This window comes from Oncorhynchus nerka, linkage group LG8 (assembly GCF_034236695.1).
Source record: "Oncorhynchus nerka isolate Pitt River linkage group LG8, Oner_Uvic_2.0, whole genome shotgun sequence".
In the NCBI taxonomy this organism is placed as follows: domain Eukaryota; kingdom Metazoa; phylum Chordata; class Actinopteri; order Salmoniformes; family Salmonidae; genus Oncorhynchus; species Oncorhynchus nerka.
Window position 1 is genome coordinate 14640250 of NC_088403.1, and position 26426 is coordinate 14666675.

Genomic DNA, 26426 nt, shown 5'->3' on the forward strand with positions numbered 1-26426 from the left:
GTTTGTTTACATTTACAATGTTTACAAACACTGGAATAAAACAAGCTTATATGTTGGGTTCTGATGGGGTCCGACAGTTGAAAGACGGTCATGAGGCATTTAGTTATTAATAGTTTTTCAAGAATCAATAGTTATACCTATTGATTCTTGAAGAATATATCTCATTCATGTAGAAGTCCAAAAATGGATGAAGCAAACTACAGGTGGCCCCTTTAAGGCTTTTTGTGACATATGTTACAGCAAAGGTAAGGCAGTTGGTGCTTTCACTCTCTGCTGCCTGCCGCTTCTGAAACCAACCTGAAAGGAAGTGGCTCATGCCCTCCCCCAACGACGCACCATCGTTCTCCATTAACGTTCCCCCTCTTTTTCTTTCTCTCTCTTATCCCTCCATCACCTCAGCAGTCGGCTCTAGAGGGGGTTGACATGCTGCCTTTTCCATCGATCCCCAACCCCCTTCAGAGCAGGCCCATCACCCTCCATGCATCCAAAGTGGGAGACAGCTGATAAGCCATGAATAAAAATGGAGTCTCTCAAGCGGTCTACTGCCATTGATAGGGCACAAACGCTGGCACAACAAACGACTGACACAAAAACGACAAACGACTGACACAACGACTGACACATTACAGCAGAGGGGTTTCTATACCACATCATCCCAGGGTACAAAAGGAGCGACTGACTCCAGACAAATATCAGTCGACTGACAGATAGTGGGTGTGTGAGGTTAATCATTACAGCAGAGGGGACTTCTATACCAGTCATCATCTAATATCAGTCAAGCTCCAGATAGTAATCAAATCCACTGATAGTGGGTGTGTGAGGGTTAATCTAATATCAGTCAAGCTCCAGATAGTGGGTGTGTGAGGGTTAATCTCCAATCTAATATCAGTCAAGCTCCAGATAGTGGGTGTGTGAGGGTTAATCTAATATCAGTCAAGCTCCAGATAGTGGGTGTGTGTCAAGCTCCAGGGTTAATCTAATATCAGTCAAGCTCCAGATAGTGGGTGTGTGAGGATAGTTAATTAATCTAATATCAGTCAAGCTCCAGATAGTGGGTGTGTGAGTGTGTGCTCCAGATAGTGGGTGTGTGAGGGTTAATCTAATATCAGTCAAGCTCCAGATAGTGTGGTGTGAGGTTAATCTAATATCAGTCAAACTGATGGTGTTAATCTAATATCAGTCAAGCTCCAGATAGTGGGTGTGTGAGGGTTAATCTAATATTAGTCAAGCTCCAGATAGTGTGTGTGTGAGGGTTAATCTAATATCAGTCAAACTGCGGATGGTGTGTGTGTGAGGGTTAATCTAATATCAGTCAAGCTCCAGATAGTGGGTGTGTGAGGGTTAATCTAATATTAGTCAAGCTCCAGATAGTGGGTGTGTGAGGGTTAATCTAATATCAGTCAAACTGCGGATGGTGTGTGTGTGAGGATAAATGGGGTTATTGCATATTTTAGTTACTCAATACAGATTTTGGGTGACAGTCCTAATCATCTCCACTGACTGGTTCTTTCATACGGCTGTCAGATAGGGCAGGTTTTACACAAACCTTTGAAACTTGGGAAATATACAGTCTCTCTCCTATGTTAATGCACTTGTGTTTCACTTGATTTCCCCTGTTCCTCAGTGTGAAGAGGACTTCATTAATAGTCATGTATTTCGCAGCTTTAGCAGAGAGGGCAAGCTTCTTATTGGGGCGGAGAATTCCTACATTGAATTGTCTTGCTGTATGTTTTCAAATGAAAACTTTATTCCACCATTGTATTAATTTTCTTGAAGACGAATACAGAAACACAGGGAACTCTGGTCTGCAAAAATACAACCCTGTTCAAAAATACACAAATAGAAGAGCCAAGAGGATTTTTTTTCAGACATTAAAATTCATTCAGCATTAGTATAATCCGTCAACCAGTAGCATCCACAGCTTGGTAGCTAAGAATTCACCACTACCACTATGACTTCATCATACGTGAGCCCAGCAGTGCAACAATGCAGGCGGACGTCGCTGTCGACAGGCTACAATGGGAGCTCTGTCTATCGTGTCTGAGGCTCTTCACAGAGGAGACCTGCAGGGTGAAGCGTTGGCATCTGAAAATGTCCGTCTACATAACCTGCTGACCAGTCAAGTAGCAAGGTGAGAAATGCCGCAGCTCACATCGTTTCCTGCCACCGACAACCTCACCAGACCCCCAATATCTACCGAGCCAAACTAGAAACTGTGGGTGCATCCCAAATAGCATCTCTATTACATAAATAGTGCACTACGTTTGACCAGGGTGTCATTTAGGATGAATCCCATGTCTCTGCTCCAGGGCTGAGATTGTAGACTTTAGAGGAAAGGACATTGTGACGATCCTCAACAATTGATTGAAACGGTGACACTACCCCTATCACATTGAAGGTGATTGAGAGGGTGGCTGTGTCGAGACGGTTAAAGGCAGAATGGAACGATAATAAAAGTTGCAAGGAAAAGTGAAGGGTCTTTTTCAGAGCTGAAATCTCTTGGAGTGTAAATGGACTGTCCATAAAAAAAACTATTTTGGGAAGTGTGCCATATTTATGGAGAACACGAGGGAAAGAGAGATGGAGGAAAAAGGGGAGAGAGAGAGAAAGAGAGAGAGCGACTGAGACAGATGGAGGCGGTCAGGAACTTCAGCTTTGTGAAGGAGAGAACAGAGATAGATCAAAGGTTAGCAATCCCCTGGCAGAACCTTTTTAACAGGTCAGCTGTTTCCCCTTTTAACAGGACATCCGTCGAGCCTCTATTTTTATAATGAGAGATTAAAAGTGTCCATGTGGGGTAGAACTGACATCACAGGCCTGTAGGTGTTCCCTCGTCAGTTCTACAATAGTCTACTGTGTAGACACATGAAAGGGTTGGCCCCACCCTCAAAAAATGTCCTCCCATGGCCTTCATGCAGGAAGAATGGAAATTGGATGAGTGTTTGGAGCAAATCAATGGCAATGAGCAATGAGATAGAAACTCGAACAGAGATGCACAGCTTCAATCCTCCACAGACCAGCTGATTTTCATTCATTTAACTAGGCACATATTTCTACCTGGGAGAGGTGCGTGTGCTGCCAATGGATAACATTCATCAAGTAAGTGGGAGAGAGAAAGGAGAAGCAGCAGGACTGTAGAACACGACGGCCAGAGTTGTGACTAGAGAATGATCCTATCCAACTGCATTTATAGTCGTTGAAAACACTGTTCCAACTATCCAGCTGCTCACGGCAACTTCAGGTCAATTATCTATCTATTATCAGGGGAATTCAACTCTTACCCTACGAGGTCCAGGGTACTGCTGGTTTTTCTGGTCAACCTGATAATGAATTGCACCCAGCTGGGCTCCCAGGTCTAAATCAGTCTCTGGTAAGAGGGGAACAATAACAACAAGTAGTGGAACTGGCTTTGAGGTCCAGATTTGAATGAGAGGGATATATGGCATCACAGTGACACCCAGGGACACTCCCCAGCCTCGCGTCATGAACCTTCATATGTCACATCATTACCAGACCAACTGATCCTCATCTCATAAGAATAGGCTTGACAGCTGGAGCTGGCAAATCCAATAACCAACCGCTGCAATAAAACAGGGCAGATGTTGAACAGTGTAGCCACAGGGGGAACTCACGCCTACACTTCACCCCAGGTATACATGATCCATCTAAGAGTGCTAATGCCAGACTGTATTAACACTGACAGTGTCGGGCGACCGAGGTTAATGGGATGGGCGCATGCTGCGTGTCCCTCATCCGTCCGTCTTGCGCACTGCCAACAGATTGGCCCCAGATGGCGCCGGGCTGCTTCACGAGTCCTTAACCAACACCTCACTCTGTTATACCTTCCATGTGACCACTGGACCATGTGACGGGGGAAGGAACCAAGCAACCTCACTTCAACTGACTAATGCAGCCTGAGGCTCAACCAACCAACCTCACTTCAACTGACTAACGCAGCCTGAGGCTCAACCAACCAACCTCACTTCAACTGACTAATGCAGCCTGAGGCTCAACCAACCAACCTCACTTCAACTGACTAATGCAGCCTGAGGCTCAACCAACCAACCTCACTTCAACTGACTAATGCAGCCTGAGGCTCAACCAACCAACCTCACTTCAACTGACTAATGCTTTCTCTGAGGGAAAATACTAGGTTCAAGTGCTGCTCGGGGAAAGCTGGCATCACTGCCTCAAGTCTCTGTAAACATAAAGAGAATCACTTTATTATCCCCACGGGGAAAGTTTGTTTACGGCTCTGTGCATACATTAAAACACATCATCAAGCATAGACGAAGGACATATGGAAACAATTACAGACAACTAATTCAATCATAATATCAATTTTTTACAATTCTTGAGCGATTCTATGATTCATCTGTAAAACTATACATCAGTACAGTGCCAACTACAGAGACACTGGGGCTTCTTAGACTCCAGCGACTTCAGAAGGACAGTGAACTGAGCACACGTCATGTCTGCATTCCGCTGATGTGCTGCGGTTAACTAGCGACGCCAGAAATGAGCTTTATCTTTCTGCTGAACAGAGCCTTTTACGATCCAGGCTGTCATTCTCTGTCAGACCATCATTTCTTCACCAACGACTAAAGAAGAAGAAGACAACTGCTCCGTTCAAGGGCCCTGTTTGTGCACATCTAATTCCCCTGGCTACTCCTTATACAATTAGAGAAGTGTCGCTGTCAGAAAGCCTTAGATTTAACAGTGGAAGAGAAGCGTGAAACATGCCGTGAGATGAAAGAGACGCTTAAAAGACGCGGAGCTCCGACGTGATGTCTTAATGAACAGCGTGTGAGTTCCTCCCCACATGGCTAACCCAGTGTAAAGAGACATAATCAGACTGTAATCCCTTTACACTGCCTTGTCCTTGAGAGAATCTCAATGGCATTTTCTTGATTCCTCGCATCCTCTCTCCTCGCCTCCTTCTCAAAACCCGTTGGATGAAATGGGCAGAGGAACCTCCCCTCTGACCCCTCTGACCAAAAACACCCAGGAGACATGTACTTACTATGACTGAGATATGTGGTTTTCCCACCAAACGATCTTAAGATGAATGCACAAACTGTAAGTGCCTCTGAGCGGCTGCTAAATGACTCAAGTGTAAATGAGAGAGGATGTGCTAGGAAATACATTTGAGATTCTTCTTCTCTTGTTTGGCTCAGCCTGCCTCTGAAGAGAGCTCGTCCAGTCTCCCCACTGAGACAATATTGTACTGCGGGTCAGGATGTGGTCTACAGAAATTCCCAGTCTCAGTTCCCAGCAAACCCAACCCCAAAACACCCCAAGCGGCGTGTTTGGAGAAAGGCTTGCTCAGGATTCCAGAATCGACCACTGAGAATGGCATGCCCCTTGGAATCTCTACCATCCCTCACATGTAAAGTATTCGAGGTTTCCTCCCTCGTTTTCTCCCCCCTGGTACCCCCAGTTGGCAGGGATGCCCTACCTCTTGCTCTTTCACTAATGGAGAACAAACGTGTTGGGGTCAACTGATGTTCACTACTGGCTAGCTGGCCTTAGATGAGCATTTAGCCACTTTCCTTTCCAGCCAGATGAATTAGCCGACCTGAGCAGAGTCAGATCAATGGGAGAGAGTCTATTATGCAATTCAGTCGGTGAAGTATAGCTGGAGCCGTGTTGGAGAGAAGTCTGTTCCTCCTACTTCCTCAGGCAATAAGAGATGCTACTCTCCTGCTGAATTATAGTTTATTCTGTGTTGTTCAGCTACACAGCTACAATCTCCAAACAGCTCAATGAACAAGACTTAAGGAATGAGTCATTTCTCCGCTCAGTAGCGGTGATATAGACGGACTGACTCACTTTACATTACAGAGCCCTTAGTACAGTGTAATTACTCCAGTTAGTAATGTAATTACTCAGTTTTACACTGTACTTCACCCTGTAGCTTAGATTAAGGGTTGCTGCTGTAAATCCTATGAAACAATGAGTAACTTCACCCTGTAGCTTAGATTAAGGGTTGCTGCTGTAGGTCCTATGAAACAATGAGTAACTTCACCCTGTAGCTTAGATTAAGGGTTGCTGCTGTAGGTCCTATGAAACAATGAGTAACTACAATATTATTAAATTGTACTTAATAGATTTTACACAGTGGTAGCAACACTAACGTAACGTGTTACTGAATTGGACGTTTGCCTAATATGGATATCCATAGTCACTGCAATGCCATGTTAACAGTGTTCAATTTCCTTCACATCTTCACACCAGTTTCCCTCACATCATCTCATCCTGTCAATCGTCCACTACCAAGCTGAATGGTATGTAAAGCCATTCAGGTGCCCCTCACAGCACCTATGCTTCCCATCAACAGTTGAATGCAGGGCTCTCCAACCCTGTTCCTGGAGAGCTACCCTCCTGTAGGTTTTAACTCCAACCCTGTTCCTGGAGAGCTACCCTCCTGTAGGTTTTAACTCCAACCCTGTTCCTGGAGAGCTACCATCCTGTAGGTTATAACTCCAACCCTGTTCCTGGAGAGCTACCCTCCTGTAGGTTTTAACTCCAACCCTGTTCCTGGAGAGCTACCCTCCTGTAGGTTTTAACCTTGTTCCTGGAGAGCTACCCTCCTGTAGGTTTTCACTCCAACCCTGTCCCTGGAGAGCTACCATCCTGTAGGTTTTAACTCCAACCATGTTCCTGGAGAACTACCATCCTGTAGGTTTTAACTCCAACCCTGTTCCTGGAGAGCTACCCTCCTGTAGGTTTTAACTTGATCCCTAATCTAGTGCACCTGATTCTAATCATTAGTTGGTTGATAAGATTAATCAGGTTAGTTACAGCTGGGGTTGGAGTTAAAACCTACAGGAGGGTGTCTCTCCAGGGTCAGGGTTGGAGTTAAAACCTACAGGAGGGTGTCTCTCCAGGGTCAGGGTTGGAGTTAAAACCTACAGGAGGGTAGCTCTCCAGGAACAGGGTTGGAGTTAAAACCTACAGAACGGTATCTCTTCAGGGTCAAGGTTGGAGAACCCTGGTTTAATGACACATATTAGCTAGATCACACAGACAACACCGGAGAGGCACATATCATCTACTGCCAACCCAGCACAACATACAGTACATGTACACCTTCATTCACTAACAAACTGTTCCTAGTCTGCAGCGATAAAACACACTCTGAAAACCTGTATGCCACATCACCTCCAATTATCCTCTGTTACCTCAGTTGTTCCTGAATTGTCCTTTGACCCTCAGTGGCTTGCCATAAATCCACCCAGTTCTGAGGACCAATGTTTTCCTCTCTCCGGAGCTGCTCAGTGCAACACGGCTCCACAAGTGTGTCAGATGTTCCCTCTGCTCATGTCCGCCATATACCCTGAGCCACAAGCAGACGTGTTTCCTCAAAGTCAAGTTCCCTTCCCCACCACAGGGGCTGGCACGCCCTCTGAGGCTCATGCTGGATCAATGGGCTTTGAGTGACTGAGACAAAGAGTGAACACACACACACAGTCAGGCATGTACACACACACACACACACACACACACACACACACACACACACACACACACACACACACACACACACACACACACACACACACACACACACACACACACACACACACACACACACACACACACACACACACACACACACACACACACACACACACACACACAGGCACCTCCTCCAGCACAAATCCTTTAGGGACAGGGGTGGCTGGCGTCTGGACCTGCATTTCTGTGGGCTTGTAGGGGAGAGCCCTTAGTGACCAGTGTGTCACAGTGGACCAGACCCAGCTCTAGCCACAAACACAGGGCTTTGGCCAAACACCAACCCTGTTGGGTTTACTGTAAGACAGAAGCCTGGTCTGTAATCCCCCCTCAGAATCCATTAAAACTACACTCAGACTACACGGCAATACAGCTAGCTAAGTCGCTTTTAATTACACTAGTGTAAAAGATGCCAAAACAGACAGACAAAGTGAGAGAACCCACTGAATTACAGTATTTAGATTGAGAGGTAATCGTCAAGCTGTGGGCTGTGTGCAATTAGACGTTATGCATTTAGAGTCACATCATTGAAAGAGTATATTCTTGTCTAAGAGATTTATGCAATTAGGACCATAGCAGTCAGCCTTCTGTGGTCTCTGAATAGTACTGTTAGGTTTCCTGCAAAACAATCAAACATGTTCATGACAGTACCCTGAAAGACCTACAAAACATGTCCTCAAGCATACAGACTCAACCAGACCAACGTTTAAATACCATGACAGTACCCTGAAAGACCTACAAAACATGTCCTCAAGCATACAGACTCTCAACCAGACCAACGTTTAAATACCATGACAGTGCCCTGAAAGACCTACAAAACATGTCCTCAAGCATACAGACTCTCAACCAGACCAACGTTTAAATACCATGACAGTACCCTGAAAGACCTACAAAACATGTCCTCAAGCATACAGACTCAACCAGACCAACGTTTAAATACCAGACCAAAACATGTCCTCAAGCATACAGACTCTCAACCAGACCAACGTTTAATTACCCCTGACAGTACCCTGAAAGACCTACAAAACATGTCCTCAAGCATACAGACTCTCAACCAGACCAACGTTTAAATACCATGACAGTACCCTGAAAGACCTACAAAACATGTCCTCAAGCATACAGACTCTCAACCAGACCAACGTTTAAATACCGTTACCCTGAAAGACCTACAAAACATGTCCTCAAGCATACAGACTCTCAACCAGACCAACGTGACAGTACCCTGAAAGACCTACAAAACATGTCCTCATGACTCTCAACCAGACCAACGTTTAAATACCGTGACAGTACCCTGAAAGACCTACAAAACATGTCCTCAAGCATACAGACTCTCAACCAGACCAACGTTTAAATACCATGACAGTACCCTGAAAGACCTACAAAACATGTCCTCAAGCATACAGACTCTCAACCAGACCAACGTTTAAATACCATGACAGTACCCTGAAAGACCTACAAAACATGTCCTCAAGCATACAGACTCTCAACCAGACCAACGTTTAAATACCATGACAGTACCCTGAAAGACCTACAAAACATGTCCTCAAGCATACAGACTCTCAACCAGACCAACGTTTAAATACCGTGACAGTACCCTGAAAGACCTACAAAACATGTCCTCAAGCATACAGACTCTCAACCAGACCAACGTTTAAATACCATGACAGTACCCTGAAAGACCTACAAAACATGTCCTCAAGCATACAGACTCTCAACCAGACCAACGTTTAATTACCCCTGACAGTACCCTGAAAGACCTACAAAACATGTCCTCAAGCATACAGACTCTCAACCAGACAGTACCCTGAAAGACCTACAAAACATGTCCTCAAGCATACAGACTCTCAACCAGACCAACGTTTAATTACCCCTGACAGTACCCTGAAAGACCTACAAAACATGTCCTCAAGCATACAGACTCTCAACCAGACCAACGTTTAATTACCCCTGACAGTACCCTGAAAGACCTACAAAACATGTCCTCAAGCATACAGACTCTCAACCAGACCAACGTTTAATTACCCCTGACAGTACCCTGAAAGACCTACAAAACATGTCCTCAAGCATACAGACTCTCAACCAGACCAACGTTTAATTACCATGACAGTACCCTGAAAGACCTACAAAACATGTCCTCAAGCATACAGACTCTCAACCAGACCAACGTTTAAATACCATGACAGTACCCTGAAAGACCTACAAAACATGTCCTCAAGCATACAGACTCTCAACCAGACCAACGTTTAAATACCATGACAGTACCCTGAAAGACCTACAAAACATGTCCTCAAGCATACAGACTCTCAACCAGACCAACGTTTAATTACCCCTGACCCTGAAAGACCTACAAAACATGTCCTCAAGCATACAGACTCTCAACCAGACCAACGTTTAATTACCCCTGACAGTACCCTGAAAGACCTACAAAACATGTCCTCAAGCATACAGACTCTCAACCAGACCAACGTTTAATTACCCCTGACAGTACCCTGAAAGACCTACAAAACATGTCCTCAAGCATACAGACTCTCAACCAGACCAACGTTTAATTACCCCTGACAGTACCCTGAAAGACCTACAAAACATGTCCTCAAGCATACAGACTCTCAACCAGACCAACGTTTAATTACCCCTGACAGTACCCTGAAAGACCTACAAAACATGTCCTCAAGCATACAGACTCTCAACCAGACCAACGTTTAATTACCATGACAGTACCCTGAAAGACCTACAAAACATGTCCTCAAGCATACAGACTCTCAACCAGACCAACGTTTAATTACCATGACAGTACCCTGAAAGACCTACAAAACATGTCCTCAAGCATACAGACTCTCAACCAGACCAACGTTTAAATACCATGACAGTACCCTGAAAGACCTACAAAACATGTCCTCAAGCATACAGACTCTCAACCAGACCAACGTTTAAATACCATGACAGTAAAAATAAAAGCAGAAATAATACTATCAGCTCCACAAAAAGAAAGGTGAACTAGCAGACTCACCATGTGTGATTGACTCCTGGGGCTGACATTGATGTCCTCCACTTTCTCATTAGCTGGAAGAAGAAGAAGAAAAACAAAAAAATGAAGTGTGAAACCTTCCCACAAGAAGAAGTGCCTAAACACACAGTGGAGCACCAGTGACCCTTCTGAATTAGGGGACTTCTAGTCTAGTGGAGGAGCCCCTACAGAGCTCAGCGACAGGGGGAGCATGGATCTCTCTCTCTGTGTGTGTATGTGTGTGTGTGTGTGTGTGTGTGTGTGTGTGTGTGTGTGTGTGTGTGTGTGTGTGTGTGTGTGTGTGTGTGTGTGTGTGTGTGTGTGTGTGTGTGTAGGAATGCCCCCTGCCCAACCACGGAGCAGTGAAAGTTTGGGAAAAGAAAAGTCTCTGCTAATTCATCAGCTGCTGCCTGAGTGTTACTGACGCGGGATCTCGGGCCATTGTCTGTTGTGGAGAGCAGGGGTAAAGTTTCAAGACAGCCCAGGAGGTGGGAAAAAGAGAGAGGCAGAGCATCAACACCAGCCTCTCTCGGCTAGCTAAAAGATACACATGGGAGACACATGGTTCAATAGAGCAGGACTAGTTTACAGTCTGTGTGTAGTGGGCTGCCAGGGCTGGAGCTCCTCTCCTGACAGAGACCAGTCGGAAATGAAGATAAAGCCTTTGTGTTCCGTCTAAATGCCTACACCGTTATGTTTTATAGCTGGGTAAATGGAGAGTTTCCCTCAGCCTAACAAGTGAGTTTAAGTCAGGAGTGTGTGTGTGTGTACATGTGTGTGGGTGTGCTTGTTTGCATCTGTGCGTGTTTGTTTATATCAGTGCCTGTGTGTGTGTTTGCATCAGTGCCTGTGTGTGTGTGTTTATAACAGAGCCTGTGTGTGTGTTTTGCGTCAGCGAGTGTGTGTGTGTGTGTGTTTGTGTCAGCGAGTGTGTGTGTGTGTTTGCGTCAGTGCCTGTGTGTGTGTGTTTGCGTCAGCGAGTGTGTGTGTGTGTGTGTGTGTTTGCGTCAGCGAGTGTGTGTGTGTGTTTGCGTCTGTGCGTGTTGGTTTATATCAGTGCCTGTGTGTGTGTTTGCGTCAGTGCCTGTGTGTGTGTGTTTATAACAGAGCCTGTGTGTGTGTGTTTGTGTCAGCGAGTGTGTGCGTGTGTTTGCGAGTGTGTGTGTGTGTGTTTGCGTCAGTGCCTGTGTGTGTGTGTTTATAACAGAGCCTGTGTGTGTGTGTGTGTGTGTGTTTGCGTCAGCGAGTGTGTGTGTGTTCTCTCACCTATGATCTGGATGATTTCTGCCAGCAGAACTCCGTCAGCAATGTCTATGGTCAGGTCCTTGATGAGTCGAGGGCAGCCAGACTTGGTCAGGTAGTGGTTGGCCCAGTCTGTATAAATCTACAACATAGAGGACAATATGGGGTAAGGGTGGCATCTATAACTGTAGACAAAGAGAAAGGAGAGAGAGAGAGAGAGACCGATGGAGGCTGGCAGGATCTTCAGCTTTATCAGCAAGAGAGAGACAGAGACAGAGAGAGATATACAGAGAGCGAGAGATATACAGAGAGAGAGAAAGGCAGAGAGAGAAGAGAGAGGAAGACCGAGAAAGAAAGAGAGAGAGAGAGAAATAGAGACAGAGAGAGAGAGAAATAGAGAGAAATAGGGATAGACAAAGAGGGAGACAGAAACAGTGAGCGAAAGAGAGAGGGTGCGAGAACGAAAGAGAGAGAGAGAGAGAAAGAGAGAGAGGGAGAGAGTGAAAGTTCAACAAGTTGATCTGACTAATTTAAAGATGGGAAGCTTAGTGCTTGGCATTTCCTATTTGAGGTATGAGTCAGGTTTGTTTTAGTACCGCGGTCACTGCTGACCTCGACCACACAGAATAACAAACACAGGCTTCCTTAGTCCTCCTATATCCCAGAATCAGACGGCCCAGTTCCATCTCAACATAAGTAGCACACAGCGCGCCAGTGAGTATTAACCAAACAGTGGATTCCCAATACATCTCTCCAACACAAACACAAATATTTGATCAAAGACAGACGCTTACAACATGAGGATGACTCGCTGGGTTTATGAGCTCACTCTGCAGGACTGGGAAGGAGATCAGATCAGCCTTTTAAAGAAGAGATCCGACCTGCTACTAACGCATCACCAGCGGGACGTTTAACTGCTGTTACTGAAGGTCTTTCAATAGAATCCATAAACCGATTAGGACCAGGACGCTGCCAGTATAGTGGTATCGTGGCTAGGAAACAAAACAGCAAACGGACTTAACTTCTTTAGGAAAACAGCCCTAATGAAACATCATTATGTTGTCATCCAGAATCACATGTATTTATTTATGTGCTATAGCACACAATATTTTACATACAGCAGGTTTTTAAAGGACCAAAGAGTGTGGTCTGCTTCATGTTTTCATTTTTGCCATGGAAAAAAATATTGTGATACTGGTATCATCACGGCCCTTAAACCAATAGGTTGATTTGTTAGCTATGTACTGTACTGGTGATTGAAACTAACAGCTGCAGAGATTTTGACCAGGTCTGTTAGGGGCATTACTTCTGCGGTTTATCCTTGCATTCCTACAACTCTCTTCAGGCAGTCCCCTATCTATCTCGCTGCACACTCATTTTGAGGGGATCATCTTTTCATACTATCTATCCGCCTGCAGGAGGAGGGAACCACAGGGAGGGCAGGATGAACAAAAGTGTCTGCAGCATTTTCAGAGCAGCGAGGCCGTGCGTTACTCATGGAAATACTCAGAGACAGAAGGGCTCTTCTTCTTCTTCCCTGACAGACTTTATTTCCACTGGGTTCTCTAGGGGGTACTTTGAAAAAGGCGTACCTCAGGGGTCCGTTGTGGAGCCGCTCAAAGATGCCCACGACCATACCAGAGCCTCACTCTCTTCTTGTTATCCTCAGATTAATTCAAAAAAGCGAGGGCTGTTTTTTTCTTCATATCGTACGTGTGTTTGTTTGAGGACTCCACCAGCATGAGGAATTTTCAATGTCAAAATCGGCTTAGAAATGCGCCGGCCTCTGTGGAGGGGTTTTGTCTGTGACTTTCAGTCCACTGGTGGCCTACTAATAACGCCATTGACTGAAACTCAGTTAAAACCACTTCAATATCACCAAAGGGGTGGTTTTAAAAGGAACACTTGATAGAGAGGTTAAAAGATGTACGTATATGCAGATTATAGGCACTTCACATCTACCAGCCTATGGTTCCCATTTCCCAGCAACTCCCTCATAAAAACCAAGCTCCTTATTAGGAAATGATCCCTTTTCCCCCCTCTGCCTCACACATTGCTCCCAATTAACGGGGTTTCTCTCTCTTTCAGGGAACAGGGCACGTATCTTTCAAAGACGCCTTCTTTCAAAGGTTTTGTCTGTTGTGGTTTTGTTCGCCGGTTTCTCTCTGATGAGGGAGGCATTAAAGAGAACCAGGGAGAGGCGGGAAGCACCTTCATTAGACACACACACACACACACACACACACACACACACACACACACACACACACACACACACACACACACACACACACACACACACACACACACACACACACACACACAGCACGTGCCGGAGTACACTCTTAAACCAGGTCCCACTAGGCCGCACCACCACTACTGCCTGAGGAGGGGGAACAACCACAGTGTGGAGAAGAGCCTTACATTCCGACACCTCTGGTCACGGAAGCCGCGGGAAATACTATGATGGCCGAGGGATATGGAGAATGGACTGGGTTCATCACATCTCTACTAATTGCTGCGACAGATAATACCAAGTATGCACCGGGGCGGCCAGGGGCCGGGGTTTGGAATGCCAGGGGGGTACAGGAAGTGACAGAAACTTCCTCAAAGGGAGGAGCCTCCAGAGGAGGAAGGTGCTCTTGATCCTCTGCACCACTTCCCTCCCTCTCTTCCCCCTTTCCCAAAAAATAAGAGTGAATCAGGAGAGTGCCGCATTGACACAATCACAGGGAGCGAGGGAGAGAGAGTTTCCTCTGCCAGGGATGTCTCTGGTACAAGGGGAGTGTTCCATCAGAGTGGAGAGACACGAGGGGAGGTGTGCCTCATCAAGACGGATTCAATGCAATTCACCACAAGCCATTGTTTTGGTGAGAGAGAAACTGACTGCAACCGCATCTGTCAACTGGAGGAAACATTTGGAGTTGTTTGTTAGGGTTTTTCTGTCCAGCCAAACTTGACTTCCCACCACCCAGCAAAACAAACAACATGCTCAACACTAGAATTAAATGTTGCTTATTCTCTAATGATGATTGTATAAATTGGCATCACATTCAGAAATGCTGGAATAATTGACAATCTGAAAAGCTTTGCGTGGCTCCATGGTGTTAAACTACATTCCACTAGTCCTACGCCACAAAATGGCACCCTATGCGGTATAGTGCACTACTTTTGACCAGACCATATGGGCCTGCTCAAAAGTAGTGCACTAAATAGGGAATATGGTGCCATTTTGGGACACATCCTATGAAGTAAATGGGTCTGACAGAAAAGAGAAAATGATGACAAAGCCGTCTCTAAATCAGATAATGTCACGGAGGGAAAAAGTAAGGACCCTGTAAGGACACTGGTTCAAGGTGACTCTATACCCCCAGTGCATTCATTACAGCAACGTTAGACGACCCAGCCCATGTGTGATCTGAACCTACACACAAACCACAACACCAGATTGACAAAGAACCTGCCTAGCCAACTTCTTTATTTCATTTCAAACTCAACGAGGCAGCCAGCCTAAACCTACCCGTGTCTGTGACACTGACGGTGAACATTAACAGCTTCTCATTCACTCTCCTCTTCCCTTCGTCTTCACTGTTGTTTCTATTCATTCAGTCTCTTTAAGCCCCTTAAATAGAGACTCACTGTTCAACATTTCGTGCGTCACTGTCTCAGTTTCCCCGACTCATTATTTTCTTTTCTTGCTAAGAGCTCTGACTTGCAATTCTATTCAGCCAGCAAACGGTGTCGGGCAACGTCAGAACACTGACTGGCAACGGCATGTCTAACAGAAGCCCTAACCTCAGCCGTGCCACTCGCAACGTTCATAGAGAATAATGACATCAGGACAGGGCACACACACACACACACACACACACACACACACACACACACACACACACACACACACACACACACACACACACACACACACACACCTCTCGCGCACAAGCCCACACCCCCTTCTCCCTCCATCCAAGCTCCCCGGAGCAGTTACAACAACTATCTATTCTCCAGTGACGTTAGCTACAGAGCTACTGTGAGGCTAGCTACAGAGCTGTCAATGTACCTGTTATGAAGCCATCTCCCTCAGCGTCAGGCTCCTGTACAGATAAACAATCAGCTTTCACGCCAGTGTGAGAGTGCCTTGCGGCGAGCAGACTGCTTTACAGTCGGAGCACAATGCAGTGTCTATGGCTGCGCAGGTACTGCCGGCAACCTGCAGTGAACCCTTAATACCTCCGGGGGGAGCCAGCCAGCTACCGAGGCGAGACAGAGCCTCAGGGCTTGAGGGACTGAAGCAGACCTGTCTGTGACTTTATACAGGCCAAGGGTATTTCACTGTGCTGTGGAAGTCGAAGCAGTGGTCTTTTATCACTGATATGTGTAGCAGAGAAGGATGGGATGTAACACACGCGCTCACAACCACACACACACACACCACACACACACACACACACACACACACACACACACACACACACACACACACACACACACACACACACACACACACACACACACACACATATACACAAACACAAACACACACGCTCACAACCACACACACACACACACACACACACACACACACACACACACACACACACACACACACACACACACACACACACACACACACACACACACACACACACACACACACACACACACACACACACACACACACACACACACACACACACACACACACACACACACATATACACAAACACACACACTCACAACCACACACACACACACACACACACACACATATACACAAACACCCAGTAGTTCATATGACGACGAGGCCAAACATGACACTGAGGTGTAGTTTTGGCTGCTCCCACAGGTTAGCTAAGGAGGTAAAGCTGTCAGTGTGTGTTACCTATGTGTGTGTTGGCTTCTGGCTGTACCCCTGTCCTTTTACTACAGCTAAACACCTCCCTCCCTCCCCCCTGGCTGTTCAATGGGATGGGTCATCCCCCTGGCTGCTCAAAAGGATGGGACACCCCCTGGCTGTTCAAAAGGATGGGACACCCCCTGGCTGCTCAAAAGGATGGGACACCCCCTGGCTGTTCAAAAGGATGGGACACCCCCTGGCTGCTCAAAAGGATTGGACACCCCCTGGCTGCTCAAAAGGATGGGACACCCCCTGGCTGCTCAAAAGGATGGGACACCCCCTGGCTGTTCAAAGGGATGGGACACCCCCTGGCTGTTCAAAAGGATGGGACACCCCCTGGCTGTTCAAAGGGATTGGACACCCCCTGGCTGTTCAAAGGGATTGGACACCCCCTGGCTGTTCAAAAGGATGGGACACCCCCTGGCTGCTCCCACAGGTTAGCTAAGGAGGTAAAGCTGTCAGTGTGTGTTACCTATGTGTATGTTGGCTTCTGGCTGTACCCCTGTCCTTTTACTACAGCTAAACACCTCCCCTCCCTCCCTGCCGTCTATCTCTCCCCCCCACCTCCCTCCCTCCCTCCCCCCCCACCTCCCTCCCTCCCTCCCTCCTCCCTCCCTGCCGTCTATCTCTCCCCCCACCTCCCTCCCTCCCTCCCTCCTCCCTCCCTGCCGTCTATCTCTCCCCCACCTCCCTCCCCCTCCCCACCTCCCTCCCCCCTCCCCACCTCCCTCCCCCTCCCTCCCCCTCCCCCTCCCCCCCCACCTCCCTCCCTCCCTCCCTCCTCCCTCTCTGCCATCTATCTCTCCCCCCCCTCCCTCCTTCCCTCCCCACCTCCCTCCCTCCTCCCCACCTCCCTCCCTCCCCACCTCCCTCCCTCCCTCCCTCCCTCCCTCCCCCTCCCTCCCTCCCCCCTCCCTCCCTCCCTCCCTCCCTCCCCTGCCGTCTATCTCTCCCCCCATCTCCCTCCCTCCCCACCTCCCTCTCTCCCTCCCCTCCTCCCTCCCTGCCGTCTATCTCCCCCCCCTCCCCACCTCCCTCCCTTCCCCCCCCCTCCCTCCCTCCCTCCCTCCCCCCTCCCCCCCCTCCCCCTCCCCCCTCCCTCTCCTCCCTCCTCCCTCCCTGCCGTCTATCTCTCTCTCCTTTCCATCTCTCTCTCCTTTCCATCTCTCTCTCCTTTCCATCTCTCTCTCTCCCTCTCCTCCTCTCTCCCCTCTCCCTCCCTCCCCCTACAGGCAGGTCACAGTCATCTAGACACAGACAGAGACAGAGAATTGTCTGGCTAACACAGAACATGACAAATGTCCCCCTCTCTCGGGGTCTGAGGGTTCTGCTGACATGATCACTGGTGACATGGTGTGAAGGTCGCAGCGACCTCCTAGCCTGAGTCACAAATGGCACCCTATTCCCTATATAGTGCAATATTTTCTATCAGAGGCCTATTGAACCTTATCAAAAGTATTGCACTATAGGAATCCATTTGGGTCTCAGATCTTGCCTCCTTGAACAGAGTGGTACTCAGTGACAAAGCGAAACACAACCGTCTTGATTTGGTTTACTGTTCCCTCTTAAAACAGTTAGTGGCTAATAGCTGGTAGATGTACAGTATATCTCATCAATACAGTCAAGGGAGTGTATAGTTATTGCAATGGGACTGGGATCCATATCCACATTAGAGTCCACCTATTGGATCTACACTGTATTAGAACATGATTGGATAGTAACCGACTGCTATTAGTGAATCGAGCACCAAGGAGTGACTGACAATGCAGTCTATGGGTAGTCTATGGGTAGTCTATGGGTAATCCATGGGCAGTCTATGGGTAGTCTATGGGCAGTCTATGGGCAGTCTATGGGTAGTCTATGGGCAGTCTATGGGTAGTCTATGGGTAGTCTATGGGTAGTCCATGGGTAGTCCATGGGCAGTCTATGGGCAGTCTATGGGCAGTCTATGGGCAGTCTATGGGTAGTCTATGAGCAGTCTATGGGAAGTCTATGGGCAGTCTATGGGTAGTCTATGGGCAGTCTATGGGCAGTTTATGGGCAGTCTATGGGAAGTCTATGGGCAGTCTATGGACAGTCTATGGGCAGGCAATGAGCAGTCTATGGGTAGTATATGGATAGTCTATGGGTAGTATATGGGCAGTCTATGGGCAGTTTATGGGCAGTCTATGGGCAGTCTATAGGTAGTCTATGGGTAGTATATGGGTAGTCTATGGGTAGTATATGGGCAGTCTATTTTTATTTTATTTTTATTTTACCTTTATTTAACTAGGGCAGTTAAGAACTTCTTATTTTCAATGGGTAGTATGTCTGTTCAGGGGCAGAACGACAGATGGATAGTTTGAACTTGCAACCTTCCGGTTACTAGTCCAGTCTAACCAACCTGGGAAGTCTATGGGAAGTCAATGGGCAGTCTACAGACAGTCTATGGGCAGTCTATGGGCAGTCTATGGGTAGTCTATGGACAGTCTATGGGTGGTCTATGAGCAGTCTATGGGTAGTCTATGAGCAGTCTATGGGTAGTCTATGGGCAGTCTATGGGTAGTCTATGGGCAGTTTATGGGCAGTTTATGTGTAGTCTATGGGCAGTCTATGGGTAGTCTATGGGCAGTCTATGGGTAGTCTATGGGCAGTCTATGGGTAGTCTATGGGCAGTCTATGGGCAGTCTATGGGTAGTCTATGGGTTGTCTGTGGGCCCTGGTCAATAGGCTGCCATTAGAGACTCAGCATTACTCTCTGAGCCGATTCAGTCAAGGGGCTCTGACCACCCAGTTCTAATACAGGGTAATTGTATTTGAGGGTTGATTAAATATAGGCATTTCTCTGCAATGTTACCATGAACCCTGGGGACCTGAGCCTCAGGAGTAGTACATGGAGATTGCATGAAGAGAGGTACCATTTACACTCCCATCAAACATCCAAGCCTGGCAAAGAGACAATTCCTGCATAATTAAGCTCTACATAAAAACTGCATAAACTTGAGAGTGATGAGACCATAAAGTCAATGCTCTGTGATGAACCGTCATCAGAGAGCGTCTGTCAAGAACGGCGGAGTCAGGATTGGGAGATCAAATGATCGACAGAAGAAAACAACGCCCTGTCAGAAATCCCCCAAGACAGTGAATCCAAGATGGACGGGGCCAGGAGAGACATCCTTCCCAATGGAAGGCCTTTCCACTGTTAACCTGTATAGACTACTGTTAACCTGTATAGACTACTGTTAACCTGTATAGAAACTACTGTTAACCTGTATAGACTACTGTTAACCTGTATAGACTAATGTTAACCTGTATAGACTACTGTTAACCTGTATAGACTACTGTTAACCTGTATAGACTACTGTTAACCTGTATAGACTACTGTTAACCTGTATATACTAATGTTAACCTGTATAGACTACTGTTAACCTGTATAGACTACTGTTAACCTGTATAGACTACTGTTAACCTGTATAGACAACTGTTAACCTGTATAGACTACTGTTAACCTGTATAGACTAATGTTAACCTGTATAGACTACTGTTAACCTGTATAGACTACTGTTAACCTGTATAGACTAACCTGTTAACCTGTATAGACTACTGTTAACCTGTATAGACTACTGTTAACCTGTATAGACTACTGTTAACCTGTATAGACAACTGTTAACTTGTATAGACAACTGTAAACCTGTATAGACTACTGTTAACCTGTATAGACAACTGTTAACCTGTATAGACTACTGTTAACCTGTATAGACTACCGTTAACCTGTATAGACTACTGTTAACCTGTATAGACGACTGTTAACCTGTATAGACTACTGTTAACCTGTATAGACTACTGTTAACCTGTATAGACTACTGTTAAACTGTATAGACAACTGTTAACCTGTATAGACAACTGTTAACCTGTATAGACTACTGTTAACCTGTATAGACAACTGTTAACCTGTATAGACTACTGTTAACCTGTATAGACTACTGGTAACCTGTATAGAAACTACTGTTAACCTGTATAGACTACTGTTAACCTGTATAGACTAATGTTAACCTGTATAGACTACTGTTAACCTGTATAGACTACTGTTAACCTGTATAGACTAATGTTAACCTGTATAGACTACTGTTAACCTGTATAGACTAATGTTAACCTGTATAGACTACTGTTAACCTGTATAGACTACCGTTAACCTGTATAGACTACTGTTAACCTGTGTAGACGACTGTTAACCTGTATAGACTACTGTTAACCTGTATAGACAACTGTTAACTTGTATAGACTACTGTTAACCTGTATAGACTACCGTTAACCTGTATAGACTACTGTTAACCTGTATAGACTACTGTTAACCTACTGTTAACCTGTAGACTACTGTTAACCTGTATAGACTACTGTTAACCTGTATAGACAACTGTTAACCTGTATAGACTACTGTTAACCTGTATAGACTACTGTTAACCTGTATAGACTAACTGTTAACCTGTTATAGACTACTGTTAACCTGTATAGACTACTGTTAACCTGTATAGACTACTGTTAACCTGTAACTACTGTTAACCTGTATAGACTACTGTTAACCTGTATAGACTACTGTTAACCTGTATAGACAACTGTTAACCTGTATAGACAACTGTTAAACCTGTATAGACTACTGTTAACCTGTATAGACAACTGTTAACCTGTATAGACTACTGTTAACCTGTATAGACAACTGTTAACCTGTATAGACTACTGTTAACCTGTATAGACTACTGTTAACCTGTATAGACTACTGTTAACCTGTATAGACTACTGTTAACCTGTATAGACTACTGTTAACCTGTATAGACTAAACTGTATAACTACTGTTAACCTGTATAGACTACTGTTAACCTGTATAGACTGTTAACCTGTATAGACTACTGTTAACCTGTATAGACTACTGTTAACCTGTATAGACTACTGTTAACCTGTATAGACTACTGTTAACCTGTATAGACTACTGTTAACCTGTATAGACTACTGTTAACCTGTATAGACTACTGTTAACTGTTAACCTGTATAGACTACTGTTAACCTGTAACCTAGACTACTGTTAACCTGTATAGACTACTGTTAACCTGTTAGACTACTGTTAACCTGTATAGACAACTGTTAACTGTTAAACCTGTATAGACTACTGTTAACCTGTATAGACAACTGTTAACTGTTAACCTGTATAGACAACTGTTAACTGTATAACTGTTAACCTGTATAGACTAACTGTTAACCTGTATAGACTACTGTTAACCTGTATAGACTACTGTTAACCTGTATAGACTACTGTTAACCTGTTAACTACTGTTATAGACTACTGTTAACCTGTATAGACTACTGTTAACCTGTATAGACTACTGTTAACCTGTATAGACTACCTGTATAGACAACTGTTAACCTGTATAGACTACTGTTAACCTGTATAGACTACTGTTAACCTGTATAGACTACTGTTAACCTGTATAGACTACTGTTAACCTGTATAGACTACTGTTAACCTGTATAGACTAATGTTAACCTGTATAGACTACTGTTAACCTGTATAGACTACTGTTAACCTGTATAACCTGACTACTGTTAACCTGTATAGACTACTGTTAACCTGTATAGACTACTGTTAACCTGTATAGACTACTGTTAACCTGTATAGACTAAACTGTTAACTGAACCTGTTAACCTGTATAGACTACTGTTAACCTGTATAGACTACTGTTAACCTGTATAGACTACTGTTAACCTGTATAGACTACTGTTAACCTGTATAGACTACTGTTAACCTGTATAGACAACTGTTAACCTGTATAGACTACTGTTAACCTGTATAGACTACTGTTAACCTGTATAGACTACTGTTAACCTGTATAGACTACTGTTAACCTGTATAGACTACTGTTAACCTGTATAGACTACTGTTAACCTGTATAGACTACCGTTAACCTGTATAGACTACTGTTAACCTGTATAGACTACTGTTAACCTGTATAGACTACTGTTAAACTGTATAGACAACTGTTAACCTGTATAGACAACTGTTAAACCTGTATAGACTACTGTTAACCTGTATAGACAACTGTTAACCTGTATAGACTACTGTTAACCTGTATAGACTACTGTTAACCTGTATAGACTACTGTTAACCTGTATAGACAACTGTTAACTTGTATAGACAACTGTAAACCTGTATAGACAACTGTTAACCTGTATAGACAACTGTTAACCTGTATAGACTACTGTTAACCTGTATAGACTACTCCCATGGGCACGAGACATCTTCAAACCCCCATTTTCTCAGAGAAACTCTCACTATCTTGTCTTCAGAGGAGAGTGGGCCTCCTATTCCACACAATCTGACTATGCAAGTGTCCCAAATGACACCCTATTCCCTATATAGTGCACTACTTTTGACCAAGGCCCATAGGGCAGCATCTCTCCACAGCAATACATATTTTGGGGCGCATCCTTTGAATAGGTCCATAGTGAAGTGAACACCTTCTTAACCACACCAACTTTCAATCATTGCTGAGACTGTGTGTTCCAAAAAACTTGGTCAGGCCCCGACTTGGTCGGTTTGAAAATGAATCTGTCCAATCATATCGAGGGGCGGCGGAGTTTGGTTTGTGTTTGATTCTGGCAAACCATAGACGCACATTCCTGGTGGATCTAGGGGATTTTCACTTAGACCTGATGAAGCCGTCTCGCTCTGAAGGTATGTCAGTTGGAATTCCCAGAATGTCATGAACTGTGCTTAACTTATCTGAATCTCTCGCTCCCTCTCCTTCTCCCTCCCTCCCTCCCTCCCTCCCTCCCTCCCTCCCTCCCTCCCTCCCTCCCTCCCTCTCTCTCTTTCTCCCTCGCTCTCTCTCTCTCTCCCTCCCTCTCTCTCTCTTTCTCTCCTCTTTCTCTCCCCCTCCCTCCCTCTTTCTCCCTCCCTCCCTCTCCCTCCATCTTTCTCTCTCTTTCTCCCTCCCTCTCCCTCTCTCTTTCTCCCTCTCTTTCTCCATCTTTCTCTCTCTTTCTCCCTCCCGCCCGCCCTCCCTCCCTCCCTCCCTCCCTCCCTCCCTCTCCCTCGCTCTCTCTCTCCCTCCCTCCCTCTTTCTCCCTCCCTCTCCCTCCATCTTTCTCCCTCTTTCTCCATCCCTCTCCCTCTCTCTTTCTCCCTCTCTTTCTCCATCTTTCTCTCTCTTTCTCCCTCCCTCTCTCTCTCTCTTCTCTCTCTCCTTCTCTCTCTCTCTCTCTCTCTCTCTCTCTCTCTCCCTCCCTCCCTCCCTCTCTCTCTCTTTCTCCCTCTTTCTCCCCCTCCCTCCGTCTTTCTCCCTCCCTCTCCCTCTCTCTTTCTCCCTTTCTTTCTCCATCTTTCTCCCTCTTCCCCCTCCCTCTTTCTCCCTCCCTCTCCCTCTCTCTTTCTCCATATTTCTCTCTCTTTCTCCCTCCCTCTCTCTTTCTCTTTCTCCCTCTCTTTCTCCATCTCCCTCCCTCCCTCCCTCCCTCCCTCCCTCCCTCCCTCCCTCCCTCCCTCCCTCCCTCTCTCTCTCTCTCTCTCTCTCTCTCTCTCTCTCTCTCCCTCCCTCCCTCTCTCTCTCTTTCTCCCTCTTTCTCCCTCTCTTTCTCCATCTTTCTCCCTCTTTCCCCCTCTCTCTTTCTCCCTCTCTTTCTCCATCTTTCTCCCTCTTTCCCCCCTCCCTCTTTCTCCCTCCCTCTCCCTCTCTCTTTCTCCATCTTTCTCCCTCCCCCTCTCTCTCTCTTTCTCCCTCTCTTTCTCCATATCAAATCAAATCAAATCAAATCAAATTGTATTTGTCACATACACATGGTTAGCAGATGTTAATGCGAGTGTAGCGAAATGCTTGTGCTTCTAGTTCCGACAATGCAGTGATACAAGTATACAAGTAATCTAACTAACAATTCCAAAACTACTGTCTTATACACAGTGTAAGGGGATAAGGAATATGTACATAAGGATATATGAATGAGTGATGGTACAGAGCAGCATACAGTAGATGGTATCGAGTACAGTATATACATATGAGATGAGTATGTAGACAAAGTAAACAAAGTGGCATAGTTAAAGTGGCTAGTGATACATGTATTACATAAGGATGCAGTCGATGATGTAGAGTACAGTATATACGTATGCATATGAGATGAATAATGTAGGGTAAGTAACATTATATAAGGTAGCATTGTTTAAAGTGGCTAGTGATATATTTACATCATTTCCCATCAATTCCCATTATTAAAGTGGCTGGAGTTGAGTCAGTGTCAGTGTGTTGGCAGCAGCCACTCAATGTTAGTGGTGGCTGTTTAACAGTCTGATGGCCTTGAGATAGAAGCTGTTTTTCAGTCTCTCGGTCCCAGCTTTGATGCACCTGTACTGACCTCGCCTTCTGGATGATAGCGGGGTGAACAGGCAGTGGTTCGGGTGGTTGATGTCCTTGATGATCTTTATGGCCTTCCTGTAACATCGGGTGGTGTAGGTGTCCTGGAGGGCAGGTAGTTTGCCCCTGGTGATGCGTTGTGCAGACCTCACTACCCTCTGGAGAGCCTTACGGTTGAGGGCGGAGCAGTTGCCGTACCAGGCGGTGATACAGCCCGCCAGGATGCTCTCGATTGTGCATCTGTAGAAGTTTGTGAGTGCTTTTGGTGACAAGCCGAATTTCTTCAGCCTCCTGAGGTTGAAGAGGCGCTGCTGCGCCTTCTTCACGACGCTGTCAGTGTGAGTGGACCAATTCAGTTTGTCTGTGATGTGTATGCCGAGGAACTTAAAACTTGCTACCCTCTCCACTACTGTTCCATCGATGTGGATAGGGGGTGTTCCCTCTGCTGTTTCCTGAAGTCCACAATCATCTCCTTAGTTTTGTTGACGTTGAGTGTGAGGTTATTTTCCTGACACCACACTCCGAGGGCCCTCACCTCCTCCCTGTAGGCCGTCTCGTCGTTGTTGGTAATCAAGCCTACCACTGTTGTGTCGTCCGCAAACTTGATGATTGAGTTGGAGGCGTGCGTGGCCACGCAGTCGTGGGTGAACAGGGAGTACAGGAGAGGGCTCAGAACGCACCCTTGTGGGGCCCCGTGTTGAGGATCAGCGGGGAGGAGATGTTGTTGCCTACCCTCACCACCTGGGGGCGGCCCGTCAGGAAGTCCAGTACCCAGTTGCACAGGGCGGGGTCGAGACCCAGGGTCTCGAGCTTGATGACGAGCTTGGAGGGTACTATGGTGTTGAATGCCGAGCTGTAGTCGATGAACAGCATTCTCACATAGGTATTCCTCTTGTCCAGGTGGGTTAGGGCAGTGTGCAGTGTGGTTGAGATTGCATCGTCTGTGGACCTATTTGGGCGGTAAGCAAATTGGAGTGGGTCTAGGGTGTCAGGTAGGGTGGAGGTGATATGGTCCTTGACTAGTCTCTCAAAGCACTTCATGATGACGGAAGTGAGTGCTACAGGGCAGTAGTCGTTTAGCTCAGTTACCTTAGCTTTCTTGGGAACAGGAACAATGGTGGCCCTCTTGAAGCATGTGGGAACAGCAGACTGGTATAGGGATTGATTGAATATGTCCGTAAACACACCGGCCAGCTGGTCTGCGCATGCTCTGAGGGCGCGGCTGGGGATGCCGTCTGGGCCTGCAGCCTTGCGAGGGTTAACACGTTTAAATGTCTTACTCACCTCGGCTGCAGTGAAGGAGAGACCGCATGTTTTCGTTGCAGGCCGTGTCAGTGGCACTGTATTGTCCTCAAAGCGGGCAAAAAGTTATTTAGTCTGCCTGGGAGCA

At 46.1% G+C, this 26426-nt stretch overlaps 1 protein-coding gene across 1 annotated transcript in view; it reads right to left on the reverse strand.

Moving 5' to 3' along the window:
• nav3 (neuron navigator 3) overlaps positions 1-26426 on the reverse strand; it is a 292679-nt gene that overhangs the window by 177738 nt on the left and 88515 nt on the right. Inside the window, 2 exon segments of the mRNA XM_065021393.1 lie at positions 10526-10578; positions 11789-11906. Of these exon segments, the coding sequence (XP_064877465.1) occupies positions 10526-10578; positions 11789-11906 (171 nt within the window).